We start from the raw sequence: 27312 nt of genomic DNA, 5'->3' as shown, positions 1-27312 counted from the left end.
GATTTTGGAGTGGGTGTTATTTAGACTTGTTAGAAATAGTATAAGGTGGTTGTATATAAAATTTGAAGTCATTTAATGAAGATTTGGACTGGTTTTGAACAAGAATTGCAACTGAAAATCGTGAAAGAAGTTCGTCTACAGACGCTTGTATAAAGGTGTATAATGGTGTATAAGGTATGTTTCTACACTCATATACACTATTATACAATATTATACATAATTATACAACTGATTTCGTCTTCTTTCTTGCGTCTTTTCTGAAATTTAACTCAAATCTTGCTCAAATCTATTCCAAATCACTTCAAATTTAAATTTTGAACTCTTTTTGATATTTTCAATCAATTGGAACAACACCTAATCCAAACAACTAACAAATTCAAAAAAAAAATATTTTCAAAAGCAAAGCTTTGAATGGTTTTCAATGGTGGACGTCTACTCTTCAATTTTCTTACATTGCAAGTAGCTGACACAAGAGGAGAAGTAGAAAATACATGGTCCCTTGAAGTATATGTAGAAGATGTGAGGAGAAGAGAGAGTGAAAGCAATGATTGTGAGAACACAGATTTAACTTCATAGCTTTTAGAAGCAATGGTTGTAAGAACACAAATTTTGAATTTACTAGTGCTTTTAAAATATGTACAATATGTGTTAGGTGAGGTAAAACTTAAAAAACATAAGCTATTTTTTATTATCGTGTGAACTCATGTGTATTTTCTTGTAATTCTTTCTTTATTAATTCGTTATGATCTTTTGGAATTGTTCCTTTTACTCCTACCCTCTTTTGTCGACTGAATCACTCGTTCCTCAACATTCTATTCAATATTCATACCACTACACATTTTTACAAATGGGGTGGGCCTAAAACGAGGTGCTTTACATATGCCGCACCAAGCCATAAGTCCCGAGTCACGGGGCATAAACCCGGTAAATATTTAATTTTTAATATTTTATATAATAATATAATTTATTAAATATTTATGAACATGTAAAATTACATAACAATAGAGAAAATATAAATATGTTCTAAAAACCCTTTACCAAAATTTTTACATGTTTATGTTGTAACTTTTAAGTTGTCTGGAGATTGTGATTATAGGTACAGTAATTAAGAGATAAAATTTAATAAAAATTACAGACAAAGAATGTATTAGCACAACTAGTTTGATAGTGGCTGCTATAATTACTGAAAATGTTTATGTTTGATTTTATTATCCAATCTGCAAGAAAATTGAAGCCAAATGACCAAAAGCTAGAACCTTTACGAAAATCTTGCTGATTGGGAATTTGAGCTTTGACATTTTACTCCAATTACTGAAAATGGTTTTCTTCGATTTTGTGATCCAATCTGCCAAAAAGTGAAGCCAAATGAGCAAAAGCTTGAACCTTTTGCGAAATCTTGCTGATTGAGAAATTGGGGTTTGTTTTCTCAGGCCAAATTCGCCGAGATATTCTTGCAGAGAAAACTGGAAGAAAACATGCGTGCAAGTTCTGAATTTGGCTGTTGAATTGGACGTTGAGTTCGTTGAAGTTGACCGCGAGGTTAGTCCAACTGATTTTCTCAAATTACTCTGTAATTGATACAGTTTTATTGAAGCTAAATAAATTAGAATACTCAAAAAAAGAATTTTGCTTAAGAGAGTAAATCATACTACTAGTACAATGTGATACACCCTTAAAGCCCCTATAATTTTGGATATATGTTATACGCGTTGATACACTGTCAGTATAAATTAACCTATGATAACAGGTTTACTATAATCAGTACATAGAGATTAAACTGTTTGCAAAATTACAAGTTGCTTGCGATGAGGTCATCTGTGAATTAATGACCAAACGATCAAACTGCAAAATAATTGCCTCCAGTCATGTGAATGGTGGAAATCCTACAAAAGAGAGACTTTGTAATTTAATTACAAACCTGCAATCCACAGGAGCAGATATTATCAAATTAGTGATTGATGTAGCTTATATTACAGATGTTGCACCAGTTTTCCATATGCTTACACATTGTCAGGTATTTCTTTTCTTGCTTTAACTTGCACTTTTTCCTTGCAAAAACACATCCTCAACTTGATTTTAGCTTTACACCTATTGATATTCAAAGGTGGGTCCAAGATTTAATTTGAGGTGTTCAGTATTTATATTCTCACTACTTAATTTGTTGCAATTTTAGTGATCATTCACATATATATAGTTATCATCCGTGTAAAAGATACCGAGTTCTCTTGAACCCGTAGAAACTACATTGCATCCCCGCTGATGGTATACTTGTTCAATTCAACTTACTGACAAGAAGAGAAAAAAGGGGGTCTGCTTTAAAATCTTTCTAATGCAAACTGCGATTGTTATACTAAATTTTTCTGCGGTGAAGTGTTCATTAGAAAATACTCTCATATTCTTCCATATATATGACATACTTTTCTGAGTTGTTTTAACAAAGTGTTTTTCGAATTTACAACGTCAATTTCGACAAAACCATCCAAAATCTGCTCCAAATGATCTCAAATTTGAAACAAAGCATCCAAATACCAACACAAACAATCCTCAATCACCAATTTAATCGAACAACACCCAAAAAAAGTTCACCTTCTTCAACACTTTATAAGGTCCAACAATGAAGTTTTGAGATTTTTATAGTAAATCATCAAAGTTCGTGTCTGAACTAAAAAAGTTTAAGCACGAATTATCAACATTAAAATAAATTTAATAATAAATCATCTTTAACTTTTATTTTCCACCATCAAAGAATTTAAAGCTTTAAAAACTACTCTTTCTGTTCACTTTTACTTGTCTAGTAATCTAAAAATAGTTTTTCACTTTTACTTGTCACTTTTAGCATATACTAGTCTTAGAGTACGCGCTTTGCGCGTGTAGCTATATCAATGAGTATATAATTTTAAAAAATTACGTAAATATTATTAAATAATATATTTGAATTATTGAATAAAAATTAAAAAAATAATTTATTTATTTTTGCATTTGGGATTCGTGCCTTTACAATGATATAGAAAATAGAGATACTTTTTTAAACTCCTTCTTACTCGAATAACATCTTTTTCTCTTCATCGATGTTTTCGCATAATATTTAAAAATTATATTTAATTATTAGAAAAATAGTTAATTAAGTACATACATCTTAATTTAATAGTAAGAATATATAGTATCCTCCCCTTAGAATTATAAGTTCAAACATATTTCATAAAAAAATTGTCGTAAACAAATATAAGCAAAGGACAATGTAATACTGTTATTTCTCCCCAAACAATATTTATGTTAAGACAATGTAATATTGCTATTTCTCCCAAATAATATAAGTAAATGATAATAGATCTTTGTGGTGTGGGCTTTACCTGGACCCCGCACGTATAGTGCACCGAGCTTTCTTTAATATTTATATTAAAGTCCTAAATATTAGGACTTCCTACATAATTTAACACAAGAAATATTTTATAACCAAATTAGTTGATTTCAAAGTACTGTATTACGATAATAACTAAATTACGATTTTGTCTAATGTGAAGTTTAATTTAAATGATAAAAAGGCGAACAATATTTCATTAAGGGCCTTCGTGCATTTAATATAGATAGATAGAACAATATGCAAGTTATTATGTATTCTAGAAATTAATCAATTTAGTAGTGTACTTGATTAATCTTCTCTTCTTCTTTTTTAACGTTTTAATTTAAAATCCTACAAATGATATGGAGATTAGACGTGGTAAAAAGAGAGTATTGTTTTTCCTTTTGAAACAAAAGTCTTTATTGTATTAAAATCACGTCTTCCTATTGCAAATAAAATTGTAATACAATCTAATAAGGAAAGATTAACAAATTAATTATAGTTGATTTTAAAGTTCTAACTTTAGGAAAATTAGCATAAATGGTAATTGAATGTTTATTCCTAAATATTAGGAAGGCAACTGAAATTACAATTTTATCTAGTGTAAAGTCGATTTTTTAAGGGTAAAACAGTCGAACGACATTTCGCTAAGGGCCTTCGTGCTTTTAATATAGTATAGATAGAGAAAATAATTTCTTTTTTCCTGCTATACCTACAATCCTAATTACTCATTTTAAATTATTTTCTCAAATTCATTAAAAATATGTATCAATTAATATGAGTACCATGGTAAATTATGTACTTTATTTATTATTTCTTAAGAGATGTGCAAAATTAGTAATATATAAGTAAAAGTGAACGGAAAGATAAAGAACTATGGTGTTCAAGCAAAAAAATAAAATAAAATCGCTGAGACCATAATAAATAGGACGTTCCGCCCAGGCCATTCCCTTTGGGGTCACGCCGTGCTATTTCTGGCCATACATTATACAAAATCCATATACCAACTTTCTTTTAAAAGAGTTTTAGAGCCCGTTTGGCTTAGCTGATTTAGAGTAGTTGATAAGCATTAGGTGCTGAAAAACACGTTTAAATGCTGAAGCTGATTTAAAAAATAAGTAGTTACGCGTTTGAATAAAAGTGCTGAAATTAATAATACGCAGCTGAAGAACTGGGTATACGAAGAGTTTTGATTTAAAAAGAAGTATTTTAGGGATAGAATAGTAAATATTTTGGTCAAACCTAAAGTGCTTATAAGCTGAAATTTGATAAGTTGGGTAAGACCAACTTATGACTTTTGGCTTATTTTTGGCTTATAAGCACTTAAATTATAAGCACTTTTAATTTTACCAAACGCATAAATAAGCCAAAAAGTGCTTATAAGCCAGTTTGACCAGCTTATAAACTTAGTCAAACACCCTCTTAGTCTAAACACTACAAGTCACATTGTACTGTGTACATTGAACTCCAAAGTAATTTAAAGGTAAACCCAGAAACCTTCACTTTCTTTTTTGGGTACAATGAACCTCACTAGACACTAATAAAACTAATGAACCTCAAACCAAATAAAAAACCCTATACTGTTATGAATAGTTTGTATATTGGATGCTATATTGGATGCTACATTGGATGTTCATGTTGTGAATAACTTAAAGATTAAATCTCCTACTTTATGTCTACCATCTTTACTTTTTATGCCTATAAAAGGCCATGTAATTGTAATGGAAAGATACACTAAAGCGAAAGAAGAAAACACTTCTCCCTTCTTTCTATTTCTTCTTATTTACATTTTACTGCATTACTTTAATTTTATAATACGTTATCAGCACGAAGCTCTAATTTTATTCTTAACTCCCGCTAAGTTGAGCCATATTTTATTAAGTTATGTATCATTATAATCATTTTATTTATGGCAGTACATATCATATGCTCACTGTTTGCAGATTACTTGTGCGCTTGGGCATCTTAAATAGTTTAAGTGCATTGCAGTGATAAAATAACTATTTCCTTCCGTGCTCAACTCTTAGAGGACCTCAAAGTCATCAAACTAGCTATGCACTAATGTCATACTTATAATATTCATGGACTCCCTGGATCAAAACATATCTTTAAGGCATTTTGAAGAACTGTGAGAAATGAATTGACAAGCAATAATTTTATAGTTTAATTACTTTATGTTTATTAAGACATATAAATAATGTTAGTCACGTTCGATTCTATTAACACATATATATCAATAATATAAAGTGAAATGAAACAAGTATGTAATTTCTACTTTATGGCAAGAATAAAATGAAATAGTAGATTGTTAACATGATATAGCTCTATTTTCATTTCTTTTACCTTAATCGTTTTGTTTTCATTAATTGTTTATTATTATAATTATTTCTCTAACTTATTCATCTTTTATGATAGTTTTCACTATGTCAAATTTATCAAAACTTGAATTTGTGGCACTTGACATCACCGGGAGGAACTATTTATCATGGGTCCTTAATGCTGAAATTCACTTTGACGCTAAAGGTCTTGAAAATACTATTATACAAGGAAATGAAACATCAAATCAGGATAAAGCGAAGACCGTGATTTTCCTTTGTCATCATCTACATGAAGGGGGTTAAAAACTAAATATTTAACTGTAAAAGATCCACTTGAATTATGGATTAATTTGAAGGATCGGTGTGACCACCTAAAACTTACGGTATTACCGAAAGCTCGGTATGAGTAGATACATTTAAGGTTGCAAGACTTTAAAACCGTAAGTGAGTATAATTCTGCTATCTTTAAAGTAAGTTCTCTATTAAAATTATGTGGAGACACTATCACAGATGAAGACTTATTGGAAAAAATATTTTCTACTTTTCACGCTTCAAATGTGGTGCTACAACAACAATACCGTGAAAAAGGTTTTAAAAAATATTCCGAGTTAATCACATGCCTACTTGTGGTAGAGCAGAATAATACTCTATTAATGAAAAATCACGAAGACCGTCCTACTGGGTCAGCTCCATTTCCGGAAGTGAATGTTGTAGCAGCATATGATAAGTTTGAAAGAAAACAAAATAATTACCGTGGTCCTGGATATGGTCGTAAACGTGGACGTGGCAGGGGGCGAAATAATTATCGTCATTATGGTGGAAATAAATTGGAGAACAATAAGGGTTCTCAAATTAATCATTCAAAAGGTAAAACTAGTATGTGTCACCGATGTGGTATGAGAGGTCATTGGGTACGCATTTGTCGTACGCCAGAACATTTTGTCAAACTTTATCAAGTCTCCCTCAGGAAAAAAGAAAATAATGTGGAGGCACACTTGACCTTTCAAAATAATGATGATGAAGCAGGTCCCTCAAACAAATATGATTCTAAGGCACATCTTGCATATAAAGATGATGATTTTGAAGGCCTAACAAATATTACTCATTTAGAAGCTGGAGACTTCTTTGAGGATATTGACTGAAGAACTAATCATCTTACTGGGGAATGAAGCTATAAAAGTTGTTATTTTTATGTTTGCAACTACTTTATTTTTCTTGAGTTGTATTTTCCTAACGCATCACGTGTTGCTAGTTTCTACATTCCTAATGTATTTCTTAATATTTTTTTCTGCTTGTCTTTCATATTTCTTATGATGTATTATTTGTCTTTTTTTATGAAGAATATGAAAATTCCCCAGTCTTCAATTGGACTCAAGATTAATAAAGATGATATATGTCTTCTGGATAGTGCTACAACACACACTATTTTAAAAGATAAGAGATATTTCTCTTATTTGGTAATGAAAGAAGCGAATGTTAATACAATATCCGGTAGTACAAGATTAATTGAAGGTTCTGGAAGAGCCAATTTATTACTACCAGGAGGAACAAATTTGGCTATTGATGAAGCACTATATTGTAGTAAATCTCAAAGAAACTTATTAAGTTTCAAAGATATTCGCCAAAATGGCTATCATATTGAGACTACAAATGATGAAAAGATTGAATATCTTTATATTACTACAATAATGTCCGGTAAGAAATATGTGCTTGAAATGTTACCTGCTCTTTCCTCCGGCTTATACTACACAAGTATTAGCAGGATTGAAACACATGCCGTAGTAAACGAGAAGTTTACTAATCAAGATAATTTTATTATTTGGCATGACCGGTTGGGCCATCCTGGTTCTAATATGATGCGTAAAATAATTGAGAATTCACATGGACATGCAATGAAGAATCAGAAGATTCTTCAATTTAAGGAATTCTCTTGTGCTGCATGTTCTCAAGGAAAATTAATTATTAGACCATCAACTATTAAAGTTAGGATGGAATCTCTTGCATTTCTAGAACGTATAGGGTGATATATGTGGGCTCATTCACCCTTCATGTGGACCATTTAAATATTATATGGTTTTGGTAGATGCATCTACAAGATGGTCACATGTGTGCTTACTATCAACTTGCAATATGGCATTTGCGAGATTGTTGGCTCAAATAATAAAGCTAAGAGCACAATTTCCAGATTATGCAATTAAGACAATTCATCTTGATAATGCTGGTGAGTTTACATCCCAAGCGTTTAATGGTTATTGTATTTCAACTGGGATAACAATTGAGCATCCGGTTGCTCATATTCATACACAAAATGGTCTAGCAGAATCATTGATCAAACGCCTCCAATTAATTGCTAGACCAATGCTTATGAGAACAAGACTTCCCATTTCAGTATGGGGTCATGCTATTTTGCACGCAGTAGCACTTGTGCGGATAAGGCCCACAAGTTATCATAAAGTCTCCCCATTGCAATTGACTTTTGGTCAGGAACCAAATATTTCCCATCTTAGGATCTTTAGTTGTGCGATATATGTTCCAATTGCTCCACCACAATGCACAAAGATGGGTCCTCAAAGAAGGTTGAGGATATATGTTAGATTTGAATCTCCTTCTATTATAAAATATCTAGAGCCGATGATTGGAGATTTATTTACGGCAAGATTTTCTGATTGCCATTTTGATGAATCAGTATATCCAACATTAGGGGGAGAAAATAAGCAGCTGAAAAAGAAGATAGATTGGAATGCATTATCACTGTCTCATTTAGATCCTCGAACAAATCAATGTGAACAAGAGGTTCAAAAGATTATTCATTTACAAAATATTGCAAATCAATTGCCAGATGCATTCACTGACCTACCAAGGGTGACTAAGTCACATATTCCAGCTGCTAATGCTCCAATTCGAGTTGATATCCCGGCAGGACAATTAATTAAAGCAAATGAGTCTAAGCCATGCTTGAAACGTGATAGACCAATCGGTTCTAAAGATAAAAATCCTCGAAGAAGAAAAGGAGTAAGTGATCAAAGTGAACATAACACAGATGTAGTGGCTCAAGAAGAGCCCCAAGACGTAACAAATGATAAGACCTTAGGGGAAGTCCAAGTACCTGAAAATAATGAGAATGAAGAGATATCAATAAGTTACGTCTCAACCGGGAAAAGATGGAACCGAAATAATATTGTTATCGATAACATTTTTGCTTATAATGTTGCTGTTGAAATAATGCAACAAGATGAGGATCTTGAACCAAAATCTGTCAATGAATGTAGACAGAGAAATGATTGGCCAAAATGGAAAGACGCTATCCAGGCAGAGTTAACTTCACTTGGAAAACGTGAAGTCTTCGGACCCATAGTTCGAACACCTGAAGGCATAAAGCCAGTAGGGTATAAATGGGTTTTTGTGCGAAAACGAAATGATAAAAATGAAGTCGTTAGATATAAAGCACGACTTGTGGCACAAGGGTTTTCCCAAAGGCCTGGAATTGATTATATGGAGACATATTCTCCTGTAGTGGATGCTATCACCTTCAGGTATCTCATAAATATGGCAGTGCAAGAAAAACTTGATATGCATCTAATGGATGTTGTTACAGCCTATTTGTATGGATCATTAGACAACGAAATTTTTATGAAAGTACCTGAGGGATTTAAAGTGCCAGAAGCATATAAAAGTTTTCGAGAAACTTGTTCAATAAAGCTTCATAAATCTTTATACGGATTGAAACAATCAGGTCGTATGTGGTACAATCGCCTGAGTGAATACCTGTTGAAAGAAGGATACAAGAATGATCCAATTTGTCCTTGTGTCTTTATAAAAAGGTCTGGATCTGAATTTGTTATAATCGCCGTGTATGTTGATAATTTAAATATCATTGGAACTCCCGGGGAGCTTCCAAAAATAGTAGACTGTTTGAAGAAAGAATTTGAAATGAAAGATCTTGGAAGATAAAATTTTGTCTTGGTCTACAAGTTGAGTATATGAAAGATGGAATATTTGTCCATCAATCAACATACACCGAAAAGATTTTTAAGCGATTCTATATGGATAAAGCACATCCATTGAGTACCCCGATGGTTGTGAGATCACTTGATATAAAGAAAGATTCATTCCGACCTCATGAAAATGATGAAGAGCTTCTTGGTGCCGAAGTACCATATCTTAGTGCAATTGGGACATTAATGTATCTTGCCAATAATTCCCAACCAAATATAGCTTTCTCAGTAAGCTTATTGGCAAGATTTAGTTCTTCGCCAACACAAAGACACTGGAATGGTATTAAACATATATTCAGATACCTCCAAGGGACCATTGATATGGGTTTATTTTATTCAAATAAATCCAAGCCATCATTGATTGGTTATGCAGATGCAGGATATTTGTCTGATCCACACAAAGGTCGATCTCAGACAGGCTATTTATTTACAAGTGGAGGTACAACCATATCATGGCGTTCGACAAAACAAACTATGGTTGCTACTTCTTCAAATCATGCAGAGATAATAGCCATTCACGAAGCAAGTCGAGAATGCGTTTGGTTAAGATCTATAACTCAACACATTCAGCAAACATGTGGTCTTTCTTCGAAAGAGAATATTCCAACAATATTGTATGAAGACAATGCTGCATGCATAGCTCAATTGAAAGGAGGATATATCAAAGGAGATAGAACAAAACACATTTCACCGAAATTCTTTTTCACTCATGATCTTCAGAAGAATGGTGAAATAGATGTACAACAAGTTCGTTCAAGTGATAATTTGGCTGATCTGTTCACTAAGGCATTACCAACCTCAATATTTGAAAAGCTGATATATAAGATTGGAATGCGTCGTCTTCGAGACATTAAGTGATTTTTCATCAGGGGAGTAACTACACGCTGCACTCTTTTCCTTAACCAAGGTTTTGTCCCACTGGGTTTTCCTGGTAAGGTTTTTAATGAGACAACAAGCAATGCATATTATAAATAACTATGTACATCCCAATATTTTTTTTTGTAAGTTCTTAATAAGGCACATTATCTTACATGGACATCCAAGGGGAGTGTTATGAATAGTTTATACGTTGAATGCTACACTGGATGCCCATGTTGTGAATATACTACTTTATGTCCATCATATTTAATTTTTATGCTTATAAAAGGCCATGTAATTGCAATGCAAGAAGAAAACACTTATCCTTCTTTCTATCTCTTCTTATTTACATTTTACTGCATTGCTTTTATTTTATAACATATACGCTATTATTCATGAACAGTCAATCAATAAATCAACTCAATTTCATCATATTTGAACCGAAACCTGTTATGTAAAAGATTTATTACTGTAATTCGCAAGTATTTCACAGTGTGTTCTTGTTGTGGAGAAAAAGAAAAAAGAAAAGAGAAATTATTTTTTCGTCAATCACGATATTGCCATTTTAAACAGTAACCACCGGCGCCGCCGACAGCCAGACCTCTTTTTATGAACAGAGCCACCGGCGGTACAGCGAGAAGAATGAAGAATAAGGATGAAGATACAGAGAGTGTATCTCCACAAATTATACACATACCTGAAAAGCCACCCTTTTTGCCTCACCTCCAACCCACTGGTTTTTTCACATTCTTCCATTTCCTTTTTTTCTTTTCTTATAGCAAATTGTAACGCTCCAATTTTGTTAATGCGCTAACTCCTCCTTTTTTTTCCTTTCTTCTTAAAGTGAAAGTTCATGCTGCTGTGATTGAACCTAAAGATGCCAATACTCTAGTCAGGTTTGTATTTCATGTCCTCCCCTTTTTTTTAGCTTATTAATTTTTTAGAGTCCTCAGAGAAAGTTTGCATTTTTCTTTAATCAGGAAGTTAAATCAAATTGCACCATTGGAAAATTTACGGCATGTGAAGCGCGTGCAAAAGAAGTGCATTGGTGAAGGTCATTTACTATCTCATTCTGAGCTTATTTACTGTTTATAGGCTGCTTATCACTAAAACTCCGAAAACTCTCCTCTATTCTGCATCTTATGTATTCTATTGTACCGTTTACCATGGTTGAATTTGTCAAGCTTATATCCTTTCAGACAATTAGCTAAATGAGGGATATGTTTTAGAGTAGTCCATTAAAGATATTAAGCTTATATTGCTTGCTGCTGGGTTTGCATTGTTATACTGAAGGAAGCGTAATAAGCTTCTGCATCTGTGTTTGGTTTTTCAAATACTAATTTTTTATGCCAGTGTAGATGGCTTCTCCTGTGGCCTAAAGACGGTGAATATATTGTGGTGACAGTAGGGTCTTTTTGTTTTTCATTTTACAGGAAAACTTCAATTATGTTTGCTTTTATCTACTGTTGAAAATGATGGCGAGGTGGATGCATTGCCATATGAGATTCTCGAGCTTGTCAAATCATACCAGTTGAGTACTTACATTACAAAAGTGGGTCATCCTTTTATCTTATAGTTCCAAAATTTAGTTGATGTTTGATATAAGTAGTTACATAACACCTTTGTCCTCTGACGACCTGAACAATGATTACATGATACTCGAGAGATGGCTAGAAAGCCTAGATATTACGCAGTTAGACTGCATTTCTCTAGTGAAACCAATGTGCTTAAGTGAACTAAAAATATAGTCTGATCTTATATTCTCGTGGCATATCAAATTTGCTAGTTTGCCTCTGTGTAATTCTAGAAAAAATTGAATATTTAGCGCTAGCTCCATTTCTGTATGTGACGCACTTTAATTTTTCAAGTTCCAATATGTTCATGTTTTTGGGATATCTGACTTGCTCATTGAAAATGGACCCTTGTGTTTGTGATTTAACACGATATAATAGTTTTTCGGAAGTAAGATATAGAGATTCACACAACTAGGAAATTAAAATGCAAGGGATTGATGAAAGTTGAAAATTGTTTCCAAATATTGGCAAATTCTTAGAAATTGTGGTAAAATAGACAATCTTTGTCTAGAAAGCAAGTGGCGTGGGTTAAAATGAGGACATTGTAGCATTTGTGGAATTGAGTCATCAAGCTCCATTGGTCTAATGTTTTCAAACAGGTAGTTGGTCTGAAGTTCTCTTTCAATTTGTTTTTCAAGTTCATGAAATTTCTAATATCAGTATTGGTATTGATTAGTCATGTGGAAATTTAGTTTCCTCTAAACAGGAAGACTTCATTTTTTACCGATGGATAAATTTATCTGATATTTTGCAAAACTCTTCAACATGTTGCTTTATTCATATCTTTTGTACTGACGGGAGTGGGTCTAAAGTGTTCATAGTTACGACAAAGGGAAGAAATACTCTAGATTCTTTGCTTATATAATGTGTAAACACTACTTTTATGTTGGTTTTTCGTTGTTCCAATTTACTTGTTGCTTGTTATCCTTTATCTTAAATGTATTATGTTCCTTTAGCTGCAAAAACTCTATATTTCTGCATTTAAATCAGCTTTTTGCAGGTATGCAAATATGCTGCAACATCAAAAGAAGAATGGGATGAACAGTGCAAGCTCTGGCCTACTTCCTATCATCCGCCAACCTAGTAAGTGTTGAAAGAAAAAGGCAGGAGAATTCTGCCTATGTGTGCATCTCCTAGGGCAGTAGGGCGAGCTTAATTTGCAGCTGACCTGACCTTTTTTCTTTCTCCCCCAATTACAGCAACATCAGTGGCATAACTGGATTTACTGAAGAGGAGTCACAATCAGTTTTCAATTTCATGAGGCATGCCATTGATTTGGCAACATCTTGTGTTGGTCAGGTAACTATTTACCATTTTCTCCAATTGTCTGGGAAGTCTGTCTTATTCTACTTGTTCCTACATTTTTTCCTATACATATGTTGGTGTCTATTCTCCGTCTACCCAAGACCCAAAAGAAAAAAAGAAAAAGACAAATAGATTCAGGGTCCTTTTGTTTGGATTGGATCAGTGCCTTTAATCCCAATTAGTGTTTTCCAATTGATTAAAAGAAATCATATTTTAGAGCTATTTAGCAGCTATTACTTAATTAAAGCGATTATCTTCCTTATAAAAAAAAGCAATCATCTTAATTTTACCAATAAAAAAGTGATTATCTTAATCAAATTTCTAATGATCACTTTTTCAGACAACCAGAAATAGTTTTAATTGTTCAAGACAAATAGACCATGTGGTTTATATTTCTAATTTCCTTATGCATTGTTGATTCTACTGTTCTACCAACTACTTCATTTAGAAGAAAATTTCAAGCATAAATGAATTGAAGCAGTGGCAATGTTTATATCTGAAAATGAGAATGATGAATGCTTTGTTTGGCAACTAGGAAAGTGAAGAGAAGAACAAAGTCTTGAGTATCCCGAAAGGCTCCAGATGTTTAGGTACTAGAACACAATTCGGAACTAGGAAAGGGAAGAGAAAAGGAGAGAGGATTATAAAGTTTTCTTTACCCTTGTTTGATTTAGCTATAGAAAGAGGGAAGGAAGAGGTGAGATAAATAAGTTTCCTCTTTGCACCACTAGTTATCCTCTCTCTCTTTTTATTTTCCATCTTGCTGTTCTCCCTTCTCTTCTGCAAATTTTACATAGTTTTGTATACTTCGTACGAAGATTTTCATGAAGGTAAATTTATTACTCAATCATGTTTATATTTGTGATATTAGGCTTCAATAGGAAGTATTTTGGTCCTCCGGATCAGCTGGACTAGAAGTTTTTCGCCTCTTGAGTTGCTTTTATATTATTGTGCTCCTCGTTAAATAAAAGAAATGGACTTACTGAACTTGCTGTAGGAGGGAGTTTGGCCTTGTCTAGAGTGTAGATGAAGGCATTACCCTACTTCATCTCACATTCAATACTTTTGGGTTTTGAATGTTTACGAAAAAGTGTTTCATGCAACGTGAATCCTTGCTCTCGTGCGCCTACGGTCATGTCCCTCTTTTGCTCGAGGGGGTTTCCCTGCTGAGGGGAAGTTATACCACCCTGTCAAACTTATGTTTGTGAGACCGCCTCAAGAGGATGATTTTGAACTGGCAGGGAGCTAAAAGAAAATCTTGTCACATACTTTGGGACAGATGTGAAAGTTTTAGTTTATCTTGACATAAGTATGCAGCTATCCTTCGCCCCCAGAGATTTGGTCTTGTGGTAAGAGCACAACGCGTGATGTGTGGATTAGGTACATGTCACGGATTTGAACCCTGCCACAAACAGAAGCCTGATATTTAAGTAGAGAAGGGTAGAGGGGCCGGCCCATCTAGCGAGTTTCGGCCCACCTAGCGAGTTTCGGCCCACACACTATTGGCCTTCGGGAATTTCTCGGTTATAAAAAAAGCATGCAGTTATCCTTCCAAGTTTCGATGTACTGTATGAGTTTGCAGGTGATAGTTATTAATATGTGGTTAACCCTTCTACCTCTGTAATCTTTTAGTTTTCACCCAGCCATAGGCTGATGGTTTCTGATTGTATGGCTGATGTCTGATTGTGGCAGTGTATATTTTTGCCATTTTTCTATTATTCGGTCCTTAATAACTGTGAAGGCTATGTTTATATTGTTTCAGTCATTTAGAAAGGAAGTATATCTGTAGTATGCTCTTGTAAATATGTCTCAGACATGCAGTATTTACTTTTGCTTGAACTTTCTCTGCAGGTGGTCAATGCTGCTGTTATTGTAGATCCTTCAACTAAGCAGGTGATTGCAAGTGCTTGTGACGGGGTAATATCCTCAGCAAGTCCTGCAAATGAGGTCAGCAAGGAAGGTAGCTGCTCTGACTATCCCGAAAACCTCAATTCCTCTAACTTGGAAAACCAGCAAACATCACTTTTGGACAGTTCAATTGGTGAATTTGAACGTGTAATTAGTAATGTTGCTTGTCTACATCCTTGGCGATGGGCTGTGCAATCGTTAAGTCCAAGCTGTGGTTGCTGGCATCCTTTGCGTCATGCCGCTATTGTAGCTATCGAGCATTCTTCTGCCAGAGATAGACAACTTTTTCCTGATTACAAACTTAATGGGGAGGACTCTATCAAGGAGGATTGCACACTGTCTCCTTCGAAAAGACAGAAGGTAAGTCCAACAGATTTAAGCTACATGCCTTTTATCCTTTATGTCTTTGTTATATCACTTCAATAATATGTTGACTGCTTGATTCCCAGCAGCTCTGTCTGCTAAATTCATCCTTTGTCATCACTTCAATAATTTCCTGTTTTTCATTTCCAAAACATAAAAAAAAATTCTCTCTTTTGAATCACACATGTCAACTTTTTGATGAACAATATATCATAATATGCCTTTTCAGATCATGGACTCTGACTTCCAAAGTAATGACCGTAGTTCTGAATCAGTCAGACCTTATCTATGCACTGGATGTGACATTTACCTGGCTTGGGAGCCATGTGCAATGTAAGTTCATATGATTTAACTGCTGTTTTACTAATTTTTTTTTCTTGCTTAGCTTCAATTGGGTAGTTCCACCCATCAAAGGTCTGTGCTTGTTGAATTCTGCGGTGAGCTGTTGGTTGGTGGTAGCTTTGGTTAAATTCTTAATTGAGAGATTATGCCAGTCATTCCAGAAGATTATAGAGGTGCCAGACAGAGAATGAAGGACAAACACGTGGGCTCACTCAGATAAGGGGGGGGAGGGGTTAGGTTTGGGAAAACACACCAAAAGCAGAGAGTAGAGTTTTACCCTGAAACAAGAAAATAATATCTTTCTACCATAGAGGAAGTAGGTCCAATCAATATTTTTCAGGATAAGGCGTCTTCCTTGAGCATTCATGGGGAGTATCATACGGAAATTTGATCAAAACCTAATATCAGATGACATTCTGGAAGTTAGCATACAAGTTCATATTTGTAGATGTGAGAATGCACAGGAGAAAATATTATTGATATTATTCTCTTATGTTAAACACAATACAATGAGCCATATATACATACATAACATGTCCTACTCCTAATACATATGGGATTAGGGTTATTTACTCCTATTTACATAACTATTCTAACACTCCCCCTCAAGCTGGTGCATATAAATCATACGTACCGAGCTTGTTACATATGTAGTTATTACGAGGACCAGTGATGGACTTGGTGAAAATATCTGCAAGTTGATCATTCGACTTCACAAACTTTGTAGCAATATCTCCCGAGAGTATCTTTTCTCTGACAAAGTGACAGTCAATCTCAATGTGTTTAGTTCTCTCATGGAACACTGGATTTGACGCAATATGAAGAGCAACTTGATTATCACACACAAGTCTCATCTGACTAATCTCACCAAATTTCAACTCCTTGAGCAACTGTTTGATCCAATTTAGCTCACATGTCGCCATAGCCATCGCTCGATATTCTGCTTCTGCACTAGACTGAGCAACCACATTCTGTTTCTTGCTCTTCCAGGACACCAAATTTCCTCCTACTAAGACACAATATCCAGGCGTAGAACGCCTATCAGAAGGTGATCCTGCCCAATCAGCATCTGAGTATCCAACGATCTGCTCATGGCCTCGATCCTCAAACAATAAACCTTTGCCTGGAGCTGATTTTATATACCGAAGAATACGAACAACTGCATCCCAATGACTATCACACGGAGAATCCATAAACTGACTCACAACATTCACAGAAAAGGAAATGTCAGGTCTTTTCACTGTAAGGTAATTTAATTTACCAACCGTCTATATCTTGCAGGATCGCTAAGAGGCTCCCCCTGTCCTGGCAGAAGTTTAGAATTCGGATCCATCAGAGTGTCAACAGGTCTACAACCTCTCATTCTTGTCTCCTCAAGAATATCTAAGACATACTTTCGTTGTGAGATCACAATACCCGAGCTAGACTGAGCGACCTCAAGACCCAAAAAATACTTTAGTTTGCCCAGATCGTTAGTCTGAAAGTGTTGAAAGAGATGTTGCTTCAATTTAGTAATACCATCCTGGTCATTGCCGGTAATAACAATGTCGTCAACATAGACCACCAGATAAATACAGAGACTCGAAGTAGAATACCGATAGAATATAGAGTGATCAGCTTCACTCTGAATCATGCCAAATTCCTGGATAACTGTGCTGAACTTATCAAACCAGGCTCGAGGAGACTGTTTTAGACCACAAGCGACATACAAGGCCACGAGACTCCCCCTGAGCAACAAACCCAGGTGGTTGCTCCATATAAACTTCATCCACAAGGTCACCGTGTAAAAAAGCATTCTTAATGTCCAACTGATAGAGGGGCCAATGACGAACAACAACCATGGATAGAAAAAGGCGGACTGATGCTATCTTAGCCACGGGAGAGAAGGTATCACTGTAATCGAGCCCAAATATCTGAGTATATCCCTTGGCAACAAGACGAGCCTTAAGACAATCAACCTTACCATTCAGACCAACCTTGACTGCATACACCCAACGACAACCAACAGTAGATTTACCTGAAGGAAGAGGGACGAGCTCCCAAGTACCACTCGTATGTAAAGCAGACATCTCGTCAATCATAACCTGTCGTCATCCTGGATGAGGCAATGCTTCACCTGTAGACTTAGGGATGGAAACAGAGGATAAAGAAGATAGAAAAGCATAATAGGGTGATGACAAACGATGATAACTCAAACTGACATAATGGGGATTAGGATTAAGGGTGATCCGTATACCTTTCCGAAGTGCAATCGGTGTACTAGGAAGAGACAAGTCCGCAGGAGGAGCAGGGTCAGGTGCAAGACGTGAATCAGCTAGGCCTGATGCTCGGTGCGGACGACGATGATATGTCAAAAGTGGTGTTCCTGTGGCAAGGAGTCAAGGAGGAGCCACACTAGACTCGCCAACGGTTGGAATGGGTAAGACTTCTGTAGCGGAAGGTGAATGAGGAGCTATAGTAGACTCGGGTAAGACCTCTGTGGCGGAAGGTGAAGGAGGAGCTATAGTAGACTCCTTAAATGTTGGTATAGGTAAGACCTCAGATATATCAAGGTGGTCAGAATGGTCAGAAGAGGTAAAGAAAGGTTTTCCACGCCTAACTAAATGAAAGAAAGTAAGAGAGAGAGTGGATAGACTCAAAAAATGTGACGTCAGAGGACATAAAGTACTTACGAAGATCAGGTGAGTAACAACGATATCCCTTCTGAACACGAGAATAACCAAAGAAGACACACTTGAGAGCACGAGGAGCTCACTTATCTTTCCCAGGGGCTAAGTTATGAACGAAACAAGTGCTCCCAAAAACACGAGGGGGAACAGAGTATAATGGTGATTGGGGAAACAATACTGCATAAGGTATCTGATTCTGGATGGGAGAGGAAGGCATCCGATTAACTAAATAACAAGCTGTGAGAACTGCATCGCCCCAAAAACGCAACGGAACATGAGATTCAATGAGAAGTGTGCGAGCAGTCTCAATGATGTGCCTATTCTCTCTCTGCAACCCCATTTTGCTGAGGGGTATAAGGACAAGAGGTCTAATGAATAATTCCTTGAGAAGTCATAAACTGCTGAAATTGAGAGGATAAATATTCTAAGGCATTATCACTGCGAAAAGTGCAAATAGAAACACCAAATTGATTTTTAATTTTAGCACAAAAATTCTGGTATATAGAAAATAACTCAGAACGATCTTTCGTTAAGAAAATCCAAGTACATCTTGAATGATCATCAATGAAACTAACAAAATAACGAAATCATAAGGTTGAACTGACTCTACTAGGACCCCATATATCAGAATGAACTAAAGAAAACAGACTCTGCATGACTCTCAATACTACGAGGAAAGGAGGCTCGGGTATGTTTCGCGAGCTGACATGACTCACACTCTAATGTAGATAAACTAGACAAACTAGGCACCATCTTCTGAAGCTTGGATAAGCTTGGATGTCCTAAACATCTGTGAATTAGGTCCGGAGTATCTGTAACTAGACATGCCTTAGGAGGAATTGAGTGAGTTAAGGTAGTAAAGGCCTTCTGATTCAAGTCCTGTTCCAATCGTCTGCCCGGTACTGCGGTCCTGCATAATAAAGGAATCATCAATAAATATATACCACAATGGAGGGCACGAGTCAAACGACTAACAGATGCAAGATTAAAAGGACAGACAGGGACATAGAGAACGAAATCTAGAGTGACAGAGGGTAGGAGATTCGCTTGCCCAACTCCTTTTGCTTTGGTTTGAGACCCATTGGCTAAAGTAACAGTGGGAAGAGACTGTGAATACGCAATATTTGACAAAAGTGATTTATTACCAGAGATATGATCAGAAGCGGCTAAGTCCACAACCCATTGTCCAAGAGTACTAGACTGGGAAACACAAGCAAAAGAATTACCAGCAACAGAAGTATCAGTCTGAGCAACATAGGCTATTTGTGGAGATGTCTGCTTACTTGCTCGATACTGAAGGAACTCATTATACTCCCCTTCAGATAAGAAAAACCCTGGTTACCTGTAGTCTCAGTCGGAGCAACATAAGCATTTTTGGGTGGGCAACCATGTAAAGAATAGCACACGTCACGAGTGTGTCCAAGTTTATGACAATAAGAGCACTTGGGTCTAGATATTCCAAAACGATCTCCTCCTCGTCTATTCTCCATAGTATGAGATGTCCGATTGTCCACTGACTGGGATACGAGGACAGATGAGTCAAGTGTCTGTGATGAGCTCACTGGGGGACTTGGTGCTGCAGCAAGGCGAAGTAATCGAGAGAATAATTCATCAACTGTGGGGACAGTCGGACTAGCCAAAATCTGGTCACGTACTGAATCAAGGTCATTAGGGAGTCCAGCGAGTGTAAGAACTAGAAACATCTTCTGTCGTTGCTCTTGTTGCTTTTCAATACTAGCAGAAACTGGCATCAATGTCTCAAATTCTTCCATGACTGCCTGTACTTGTCCCAAGTAAGTAGACATATCCAATTCCTGTTTCTTCAAGCTTATCATTCGCGATATTACATCATAGAAACGAGATGTCATTAGTGTATAAATTACGAGCCTTTTCCCAAACTAAATAACATGTCTGGAATGGACGGAACAAGGGCATCAACTTGGAATCAATATATCGCCACAGGATACTACATAACTGAGCATCGACCTTCTCCCATAGTGTTTTGGCCTTTTCATCACCTTCGCTAGCCTTTTTTGTTAAATGATCTTGAACTCCTTGACCTTTACACCACAACTCGACAGACGAAGCCCAAGCTAAGTAGTTTGAACCTCCCATTAAAGGTTCTGAGGTAATCATAACACTGGAATTGCCAGAACCCGAGTTTTTAGACCCGAAAGCATCTACTCCCAAAGACATCGTGAAAACTCGCTGAAACAGATGAAGGAAACACTGTTTTTGCCGGGAAATTAATGTAGCTGCCGGAAAAAATCAGTGTAGATGCCGGAAAAAACTCAAAGTGGTCGGAATCAAACGAAAACAGGATGGGTAGAGCCGGAATTAGTAGCCGACCCAACTGTTCTGAAGATCCGCCGTCAAAAAATGGCCGTAAAGGGCTCCACGCGCCGGCGCATGAAGCAGATCTCGTTGGAAAAAAAATCCTCCGGGCGGCGCGTGGCGGCGCGTGAGAGGTTGTCTGCCGGAGGTGTTTGATGGGGTTTGGTCGTCGAGGGTTGGGGGATGTTGTGGTGGTGTTGATTTTTGCACAACACCGATGGAAATTGATTTTTTTTCGAAAACAACCCTAAAAGGTCGCCGGAATTGATGCACGGCGACTGTTTTGGGTGGGTTTTCTTTCCCGGATGTTTTTTCACTGCTGCTCTGATACCATGTGAGAATGCAGGGGAGAAAATATTATTGATATTATTCTCTTATGTTAAACACTATACAATGAGCCCTATATATATATATATACATAACATGTCCTACTCCTGATACATATGGGATTAAGGTTATTTACTCCTATTTACATAACTATTCTAACAGTAGATATTTAACTGATCTCAACTTCACTATCCTGTTGTCTTGCTGTATTAGGTGCGCAATGGCTCTTGTCCATCAAAGAGTTAGACGGATATTTTTTTCCTTCCCAAATTCCAATGCTGGTGCACTAGGAAGTGTTCACAGATTGCAAGGGGAGAGGAGCTTGAATCACCATTATGCTGTTTTCAGGGTTGTTTTGCCTGAGGAGGTGCTCAGGAATAAAGTTGTAGATGCAAAAATTGCTGGGTGTGGTTGAAGCAAGCACTAATCAGCTTTTGAAGAGGTTAGGTCTTTGAGACTTGGTTAAGTCGGATAATAGTTAATTTGGATACTTCTCCTTGATACATGTACATTCAGTCTCCTTTCTGACGTATAAGTACTAAAAGTGTTAGTATTAACTAGAGCTTTAAGTGTTAAATTTGTAATCCTTTAAATAGGGAGCTGCCCATTTCATTAGCCACAAAATAGCCCCCAAAAAAGAACAAAAGGAATGAAAATATGTTGGTTGGCATGCTCCTTTAAGCAACTTCAGATATCTATGTATTTGAACTCTGGATTGCTTTTTACTGTGGGTCTCCATGATACCCTTTATAAGCCATAGGCTGTTATTTTATGTGTACTTAAGCTACCTTTCTGCTCTCTCAGGTTCACAATTCAAGTTACGCTGACAACTAAATATTTGCCTAGTTGCTGATGATCTGTTCCCCTTATTGGGTATTATGCCAAGTTCGCAATACGCATCAGGATGGACAAGCTAAGTCTTGGAATTGGACAGCTGTTTTAACTATTCTTTATTTCATATTTACAGAGCTGGTGTAGCTTGAGTTTGTAATCTTTCCGAGAAAGACTGTAACATTAATGTGCATTAGTACTATATCACTCTGTATCCCCCTCGCCAACTAGAGAGATGAAAGAAAAAGGATTATTTATTTTGACAAGGTCTGGAGATCATTGATTTGTCATGCAAATGGTTACTTTGAGATAATTCCTGTAATTGACGAATGCCAAAACCATCACCTGACAGCAAATCAATGTTGCCTAGCATCATCGGATGACTTTTTTTTGAAGCTTCTGGCAATTAATTAGTTTATATTAAGAATATCGCGAATTACAATAAGCAATGGTATCGCAAGGTGAACAATCAACCACATTCTGATAGTTGCTGAAAGAGAGATATAATGGACAATACATTTAATCCTTAGTCGCAGTTCCCCTTAATAGGACAACAAAGGAGATGGATATGATACTCTGGCTATTAATCATTTCCATTACAAGCACATAATTGATACTCTCTAGCTTTCATTGGATTATCTCGTAACAAATTTTCCTTAAAGCACAACTGGTAACCCTTGAATAACATCATGTCAACGCAGGTCCTGGATGTAGAGTATGGTCAGTGGTTTTGAAATACAACTTTCTCTAAGAGACAGGTGTTGGATTTCATGTACTGCCCCATCACTGTATTATTAGCCCAAAATAATTGCAGTGAACCTATGAGGTATTGCAGTGACAAATGGACAACGACATCAGTCTAACCATGAATACTACTCTTATTCACAGGAGAAAAATTAACACTATGTGAGTGCACAACAAGTTCAAGCTTGGATCTTAAAAAAGGTGAAAAGCCTAGGGATGTTTTCTTACAGAAGAAAACCTACAGTTTCAAAGAAAGAACCAGGCAACACACAAGTCAACACAAGAAGCGCGTGCTCATTTTGGCATTAATTTCTACTGAGAATTAATGCTAAGATTTTCATCCTCCTTCAAGATTAATGCAACATTTCTTCGATAGAAGATTCCCTCAGTACATGCCGATCATTCAAAATAATAGAAGCAGCAGAAACAGCAGTGGCCATCTAGACAAATCAAATATCAAGCCCAGTAACCAGGCGCCAAAACTTTCTCCATTAATCAAGATAACATTCTGTGCAACTCACGTTTTATTCACAGTTAAAGTACGGGAAGACTAATCCAGCATTGAAATTTTAAACTATGCCTCTGTTACAAGAACTATGGGCGACAACCTGAATAGAGCTTCAACGGGGAGAGAGAGAATCTAGTCCAAACCAACCCTTGTATGTGTATCCAAATATATAGGATGTCGACGAACTCAAATAAGAAGTTCTTATCCCTTTAGATCATAGAGCTTCGAGGATTTGGGGGGGGGGGGGAGTTGGTTCTGGACTTGAATACACTTAAAGACAATGATATCTAGAAAGATGACTAACCACCAAGGCCCTTCTTGGACAGCATTATATAAATGAAGAATCACAAGTTAAGGAGATAGAGGAGCAACAGATTACCCAAAATAGGTCCAAGGCTTCAAGCTGTTGGTAATTATTGATAAAGATCAGTCTATTCAGAAACAAACTATTGCTTATACCTTTAACAATAGTTCAGAAAGAGAGGGTGAGGGGAGTGTGTGAGCTCAGTACAATGCAATATAAGCAGTCAGATTAAAAGGTATTACAAAATACTACCATAATAAACTCCAGTTTCTGGCCTGACTAAAGCAAATAACAGAATGTTGAAAACGAACACACTTCCCCATCTAAAACTCAGCAGATTGATTCTCATATTTTAGATATCAAAAGAGTAGCTCAAGTAAGTTCAAAATTGTTCGCCTAACTACTAACATTCAATCTTCATTTTCCTAGATACCAACGGGTAAAATTACTTTCATTCTACCAGGAAAAGTTTCACTAGGCTCAACCAAACGAATCCTGTGTGCTTATAGATTTCCTACAGCAAATTATACTGATGCAATTTGCTTCTTATTCCTCTGCCGTCAGTAACACATTCAAGGTTTTTATGAAAGAAACATTTTTGTTTTGCTCCATTGAATATCTAACAACAACCAAAAAATGCAGCTTGATAAGTACTAAAAAAAAAGGTCAAACTTATTGGGTACTGTAATTATGCTCTCCATGTTGTTTCTTCTCCTTTAAACCGACAATATTTCCATTTGATTTGTTCTTTCTATATGGTCATCATTGATATATTGATGTTACTCTACTACTGGAATCGGTTATTTTCTCCGAACCCCATCATTAAGGAAGGCCTGCCGCACTATTTGCATACTCAATTTTGGCAAGTTCCTTATAGTCCTTCGCACGGCAGGGCAAAGCGCCTCCCTCAACCACTAAAAAGGAAAATTTACCCTCCAAGAGTAAAATAGAAAAGAAAGGAAAATTTTCAGAAAGCCCAGAAGAGACATTGTAGAAAAGTAGATGCAGCTTGCACGGCAGAGCAGACAAATGCTGTATTGTATTTTACTTCAGAGTATGTATGACAGAAAGGCAAGGGAGATGATAAAAACATGTTTTGTGCACATAAAAGCAGGGAGTTCTAAATATACAAAAACACTAACTGAAAAAACAAAAGCTTCAAAATAATCACAGGAAGCACACTACTTTCGGTTCTGGCAAGAAAGTTGGAGCTGCAAGCACGGACTATATTAGCCAAACAAGAACCTCCAGATATGCTGTAGCGCACTATATCCTATATCCATAAACAAGAGATCACTGTACAATAAGTTCCTATATAAAGTGCAAAGAAATTTATACTCGGACATACGCATAGAAGCTGTGAAATTCATTATCCATCTTCTTCAATAATGTGGCTGGAGTAGTTTCAAAACTTTGAACAATGACCTCAGCGAAGGCACTTTGTACCTCGACATATAACTAACCAAATCACAAATAGCACAACACATACTGCAGCATCAATGGCAAGAACAATCCGTACTTGGCGACACCACCTCCTTTGGAAGTTTTGAGAGCCTGATCTAGTCCTCACCAAGCCAAACTCCTTTTGTACCATAGGTGGAGGAAGAACTCCTGCACCTTGATTATTTGGATCAGTAACTCCTGAATCAACCTTAGCTCGTTCCGTAGATTTCCGGTGCTCCTCCAACTCAATACCTCTCATTGCAATTGCATGATCCTTCATTTTCTTCTTGTCTTGTCTACTAGGCTTGGCCAACAAAGGGGCTCTTGTCGAAGATCCACTCCCCTCAATTTGTCCATTGGCATTGTTGCCACCGTGCTGTGGAGGAGTATCTGCTGGCCATCCAGATACATGCTCCAACGAAGTAATCAAGTGTCGAATAACAGGAACTAGTTGTTCTTGTACACAAAGTGAGTTCAAATTCGACATACTCCGGCCAGAACCCTTTCTAGCCACCTTTCTGAATTCGTACCTCAATTGCTCTAGAAACCGAAGAACTTCACCGTTACCAAGACCCTCATCCGCAATAGCAAAATAAACATACCCCTCTTCCATCAAAAACCCAAAAGTCCTTTTAGCCATGGTCTGAAAATACCACTTATGATAAGAAGGTGTTTTTTCCAAGCACAGTCCAGCCAAGTTCTCAATCTCATCATCTCCTCCACCAATATAAGAATACAGAATTCGACCCCCTTTTGATACTGAGCAATAGTATACTGCCTTTTGGATTTGATCCATCTAGACAACAGACAAAATCTAATAATTTTGACTCAGCTAAAATATCTTCCAAAATAAACAGTGGACTAGTAAAAAGCTCAAATTATGGAGAGCAGAATCTAAGCAATCCAGATTTGGCAGATAAAGTGGGCAAGAAAGTCTTCAACCAAAAAGGCAAAAACCAGAAATTCATCAGCAAGGAAATCGAACACATCAAAGAAATACCAAAACATGCCCTCTGCTAAGTTCTCAAAATCAAGAATGAAGTCCCTCATATCTCATTAATTAAAGGAGATTCCAAACACTATAATTGCAAAAAATTACATGGAAGTTTGTGGGCCAAGCATAAAAATCCAAGATTTTTACTTACTAAGAAGACAGAATTTACCTGTTTGAGGTTCTTAAGGTCCTGGACCTTCTTAGAATAGCAGACACAGAAGCAGACCAAGTCAATATATGTAGGATATGGTTTTGTTTTGTTTAAGGAATATTAGTGTTTAATCGTGTAATTAAGGATGATGATGATGATCACAGTTTGACCCAGTTCTATGTCAACACTTTGACCAAAAGTTTTAAAAACAACAAAAGTACTAGTTGATCTACAAGTGCACCATTTTTGATTGGGCATTCTCACAACCACCGGTGGGATTCTTTTGATGAGTTAATATCTAGGGTTTTATGTGTTTGGTTTTGAAATTTATTGTATATTCATACGAGAGTAAATTAAGTAATATAAGTTGAAGTGAAATAGGCAAACACAAAATGAAATTAAACATGAAAAAATCTTATGTAATGGACTCGGATGAAATTTTACAAGAGAATAAAAAAAATTGCGCGTACAAAATGCAAAAACAAGTCTGCAAGCATACAAGCAAAATTTGTAAGTTCAAATCACTCCGTAACCTATTCGAAATTCACCCGAGCACTCGAGGCTCCAAACCAAACATGCACACAAGTCTTAAATATCATACGAACTTGCTAGTGCGATCAAATCGCCAAAATAACATCTAGAACTACAGATTTAGCACCAAAACACATGAAATTCCTAAGAAGACTTTGAAATTCCTTCCTAAGGCTGTATTGTGGTCCGGGCCAAACGGGCCTAAACAGGCTGGGCCAAACGGGTCTGGGCTTTAGGCGGGCCGGGCTGAGGCGGTCCCGGGCCAAACGGTCCCAATGTGTGGAACCGGCCCACGGTGGTCCTAAGCCCACATGGTCCTGGGCTAAATGGGCTGGGCCCGCGGGCCTAAACGGGCCTAACGGGCCTTTTTCGTTCCGGGCTATTTTTTTTATTTTTTTTTATCTAAGGCACTTTCTTGTAAACTATATATGTATATACTCGTATAAATTGCTTATATATAGCTATATAAATAT

At 36.4% G+C, this 27312-nt stretch overlaps 2 protein-coding genes across 3 annotated transcripts; one reads left to right on the top strand and one right to left on the bottom strand.

Annotated features, from left to right (window-relative positions):
- The first annotated feature begins 1120 nt into the window (after positions 1–1120).
- On the top strand, positions 1121–22430 carry LOC104243950 (tRNA-specific adenosine deaminase TAD3). 2 transcript variants are annotated; one of them, XM_070170866.1, is made up of 12 exons: positions 1121–1539; positions 1748–2014; positions 11085–11247; positions 11356–11407; positions 11492–11565; positions 11945–12063; positions 13086–13168; positions 13285–13384; positions 15242–15658; positions 15891–15994; positions 21547–21775; positions 22138–22430. In XM_070170866.1, exons 3-11 carry the CDS (start codon positions 11121–11123, stop codon positions 21746–21748), a joined length of 1278 nt encoding a protein of 425 aa, XP_070026967.1. In that variant the 5' UTR covers positions 1121–1539; positions 1748–2014; positions 11085–11120; the 3' UTR covers positions 21749–21775; positions 22138–22430. The 2 variants fall into 2 exon arrangements, with proteins under 2 accessions (XP_070026967.1, XP_070026968.1); XM_070170867.1 differs by lacking the exons at positions 1121–1539; positions 1748–2014; positions 21547–21775 and having other exon boundaries at positions 10971–11247.
- A 2309-nt stretch (positions 22431–24739) lies between these two features.
- LOC104243951 (phytolongin Phyl1.1-like) lies at positions 24740–26594 on the bottom strand. Its single transcript, XM_009799236.2, has 2 exons — positions 26327–26594; positions 24740–25959 (listed from the first exon to the last, which is right to left on the bottom strand). The coding sequence occupies exon 2, from the start codon at positions 25957–25959 to the stop codon at positions 25147–25149; it is 813 nt and encodes a 270-aa protein (XP_009797538.1). The 5' UTR covers positions 26327–26594; the 3' UTR covers positions 24740–25146.
- Between the last annotated feature and the right edge of the window lie 718 nt (positions 26595–27312).

Source organism: Nicotiana sylvestris, chromosome 3, assembly GCF_000393655.2.
Source record: "Nicotiana sylvestris chromosome 3, ASM39365v2, whole genome shotgun sequence".
NCBI lineage: Eukaryota > Viridiplantae > Streptophyta > Magnoliopsida > Solanales > Solanaceae > Nicotiana > Nicotiana sylvestris.
Note: the sequence above shows the minus strand (reverse complement) of the source record. Positions and strands in the feature narration are given on the sequence as shown.

Bases quoted from the DNA above. Each gene is read 5' to 3' on its own strand.
- LOC104243950 (XM_070170866.1), top strand. From the start codon at position 11,121: ATGAACAGAGCCACCGGCGGTACAGCGAGAAGAATGAAGAATAAGGAT. The intron at 11,248-11,355 runs GTTTTTTCACAT...TTCTTCTTAAAG, and splicing joins GCCTCACCTCCAACCCACTG to TGAAAGTTCATGCTGCTGTG. The intron at 11,566-11,944 runs GTCATTTACTAT...TTCATTTTACAG, and splicing joins AAAGAAGTGCATTGGTGAAG to GAAAACTTCAATTATGTTTG.
- LOC104243951 (XM_009799236.2), bottom strand. From the start codon at position 25,959: ATGGATCAAATCCAAAAGGCAGTATACTATTGCTCAGTATCAAAAGGG.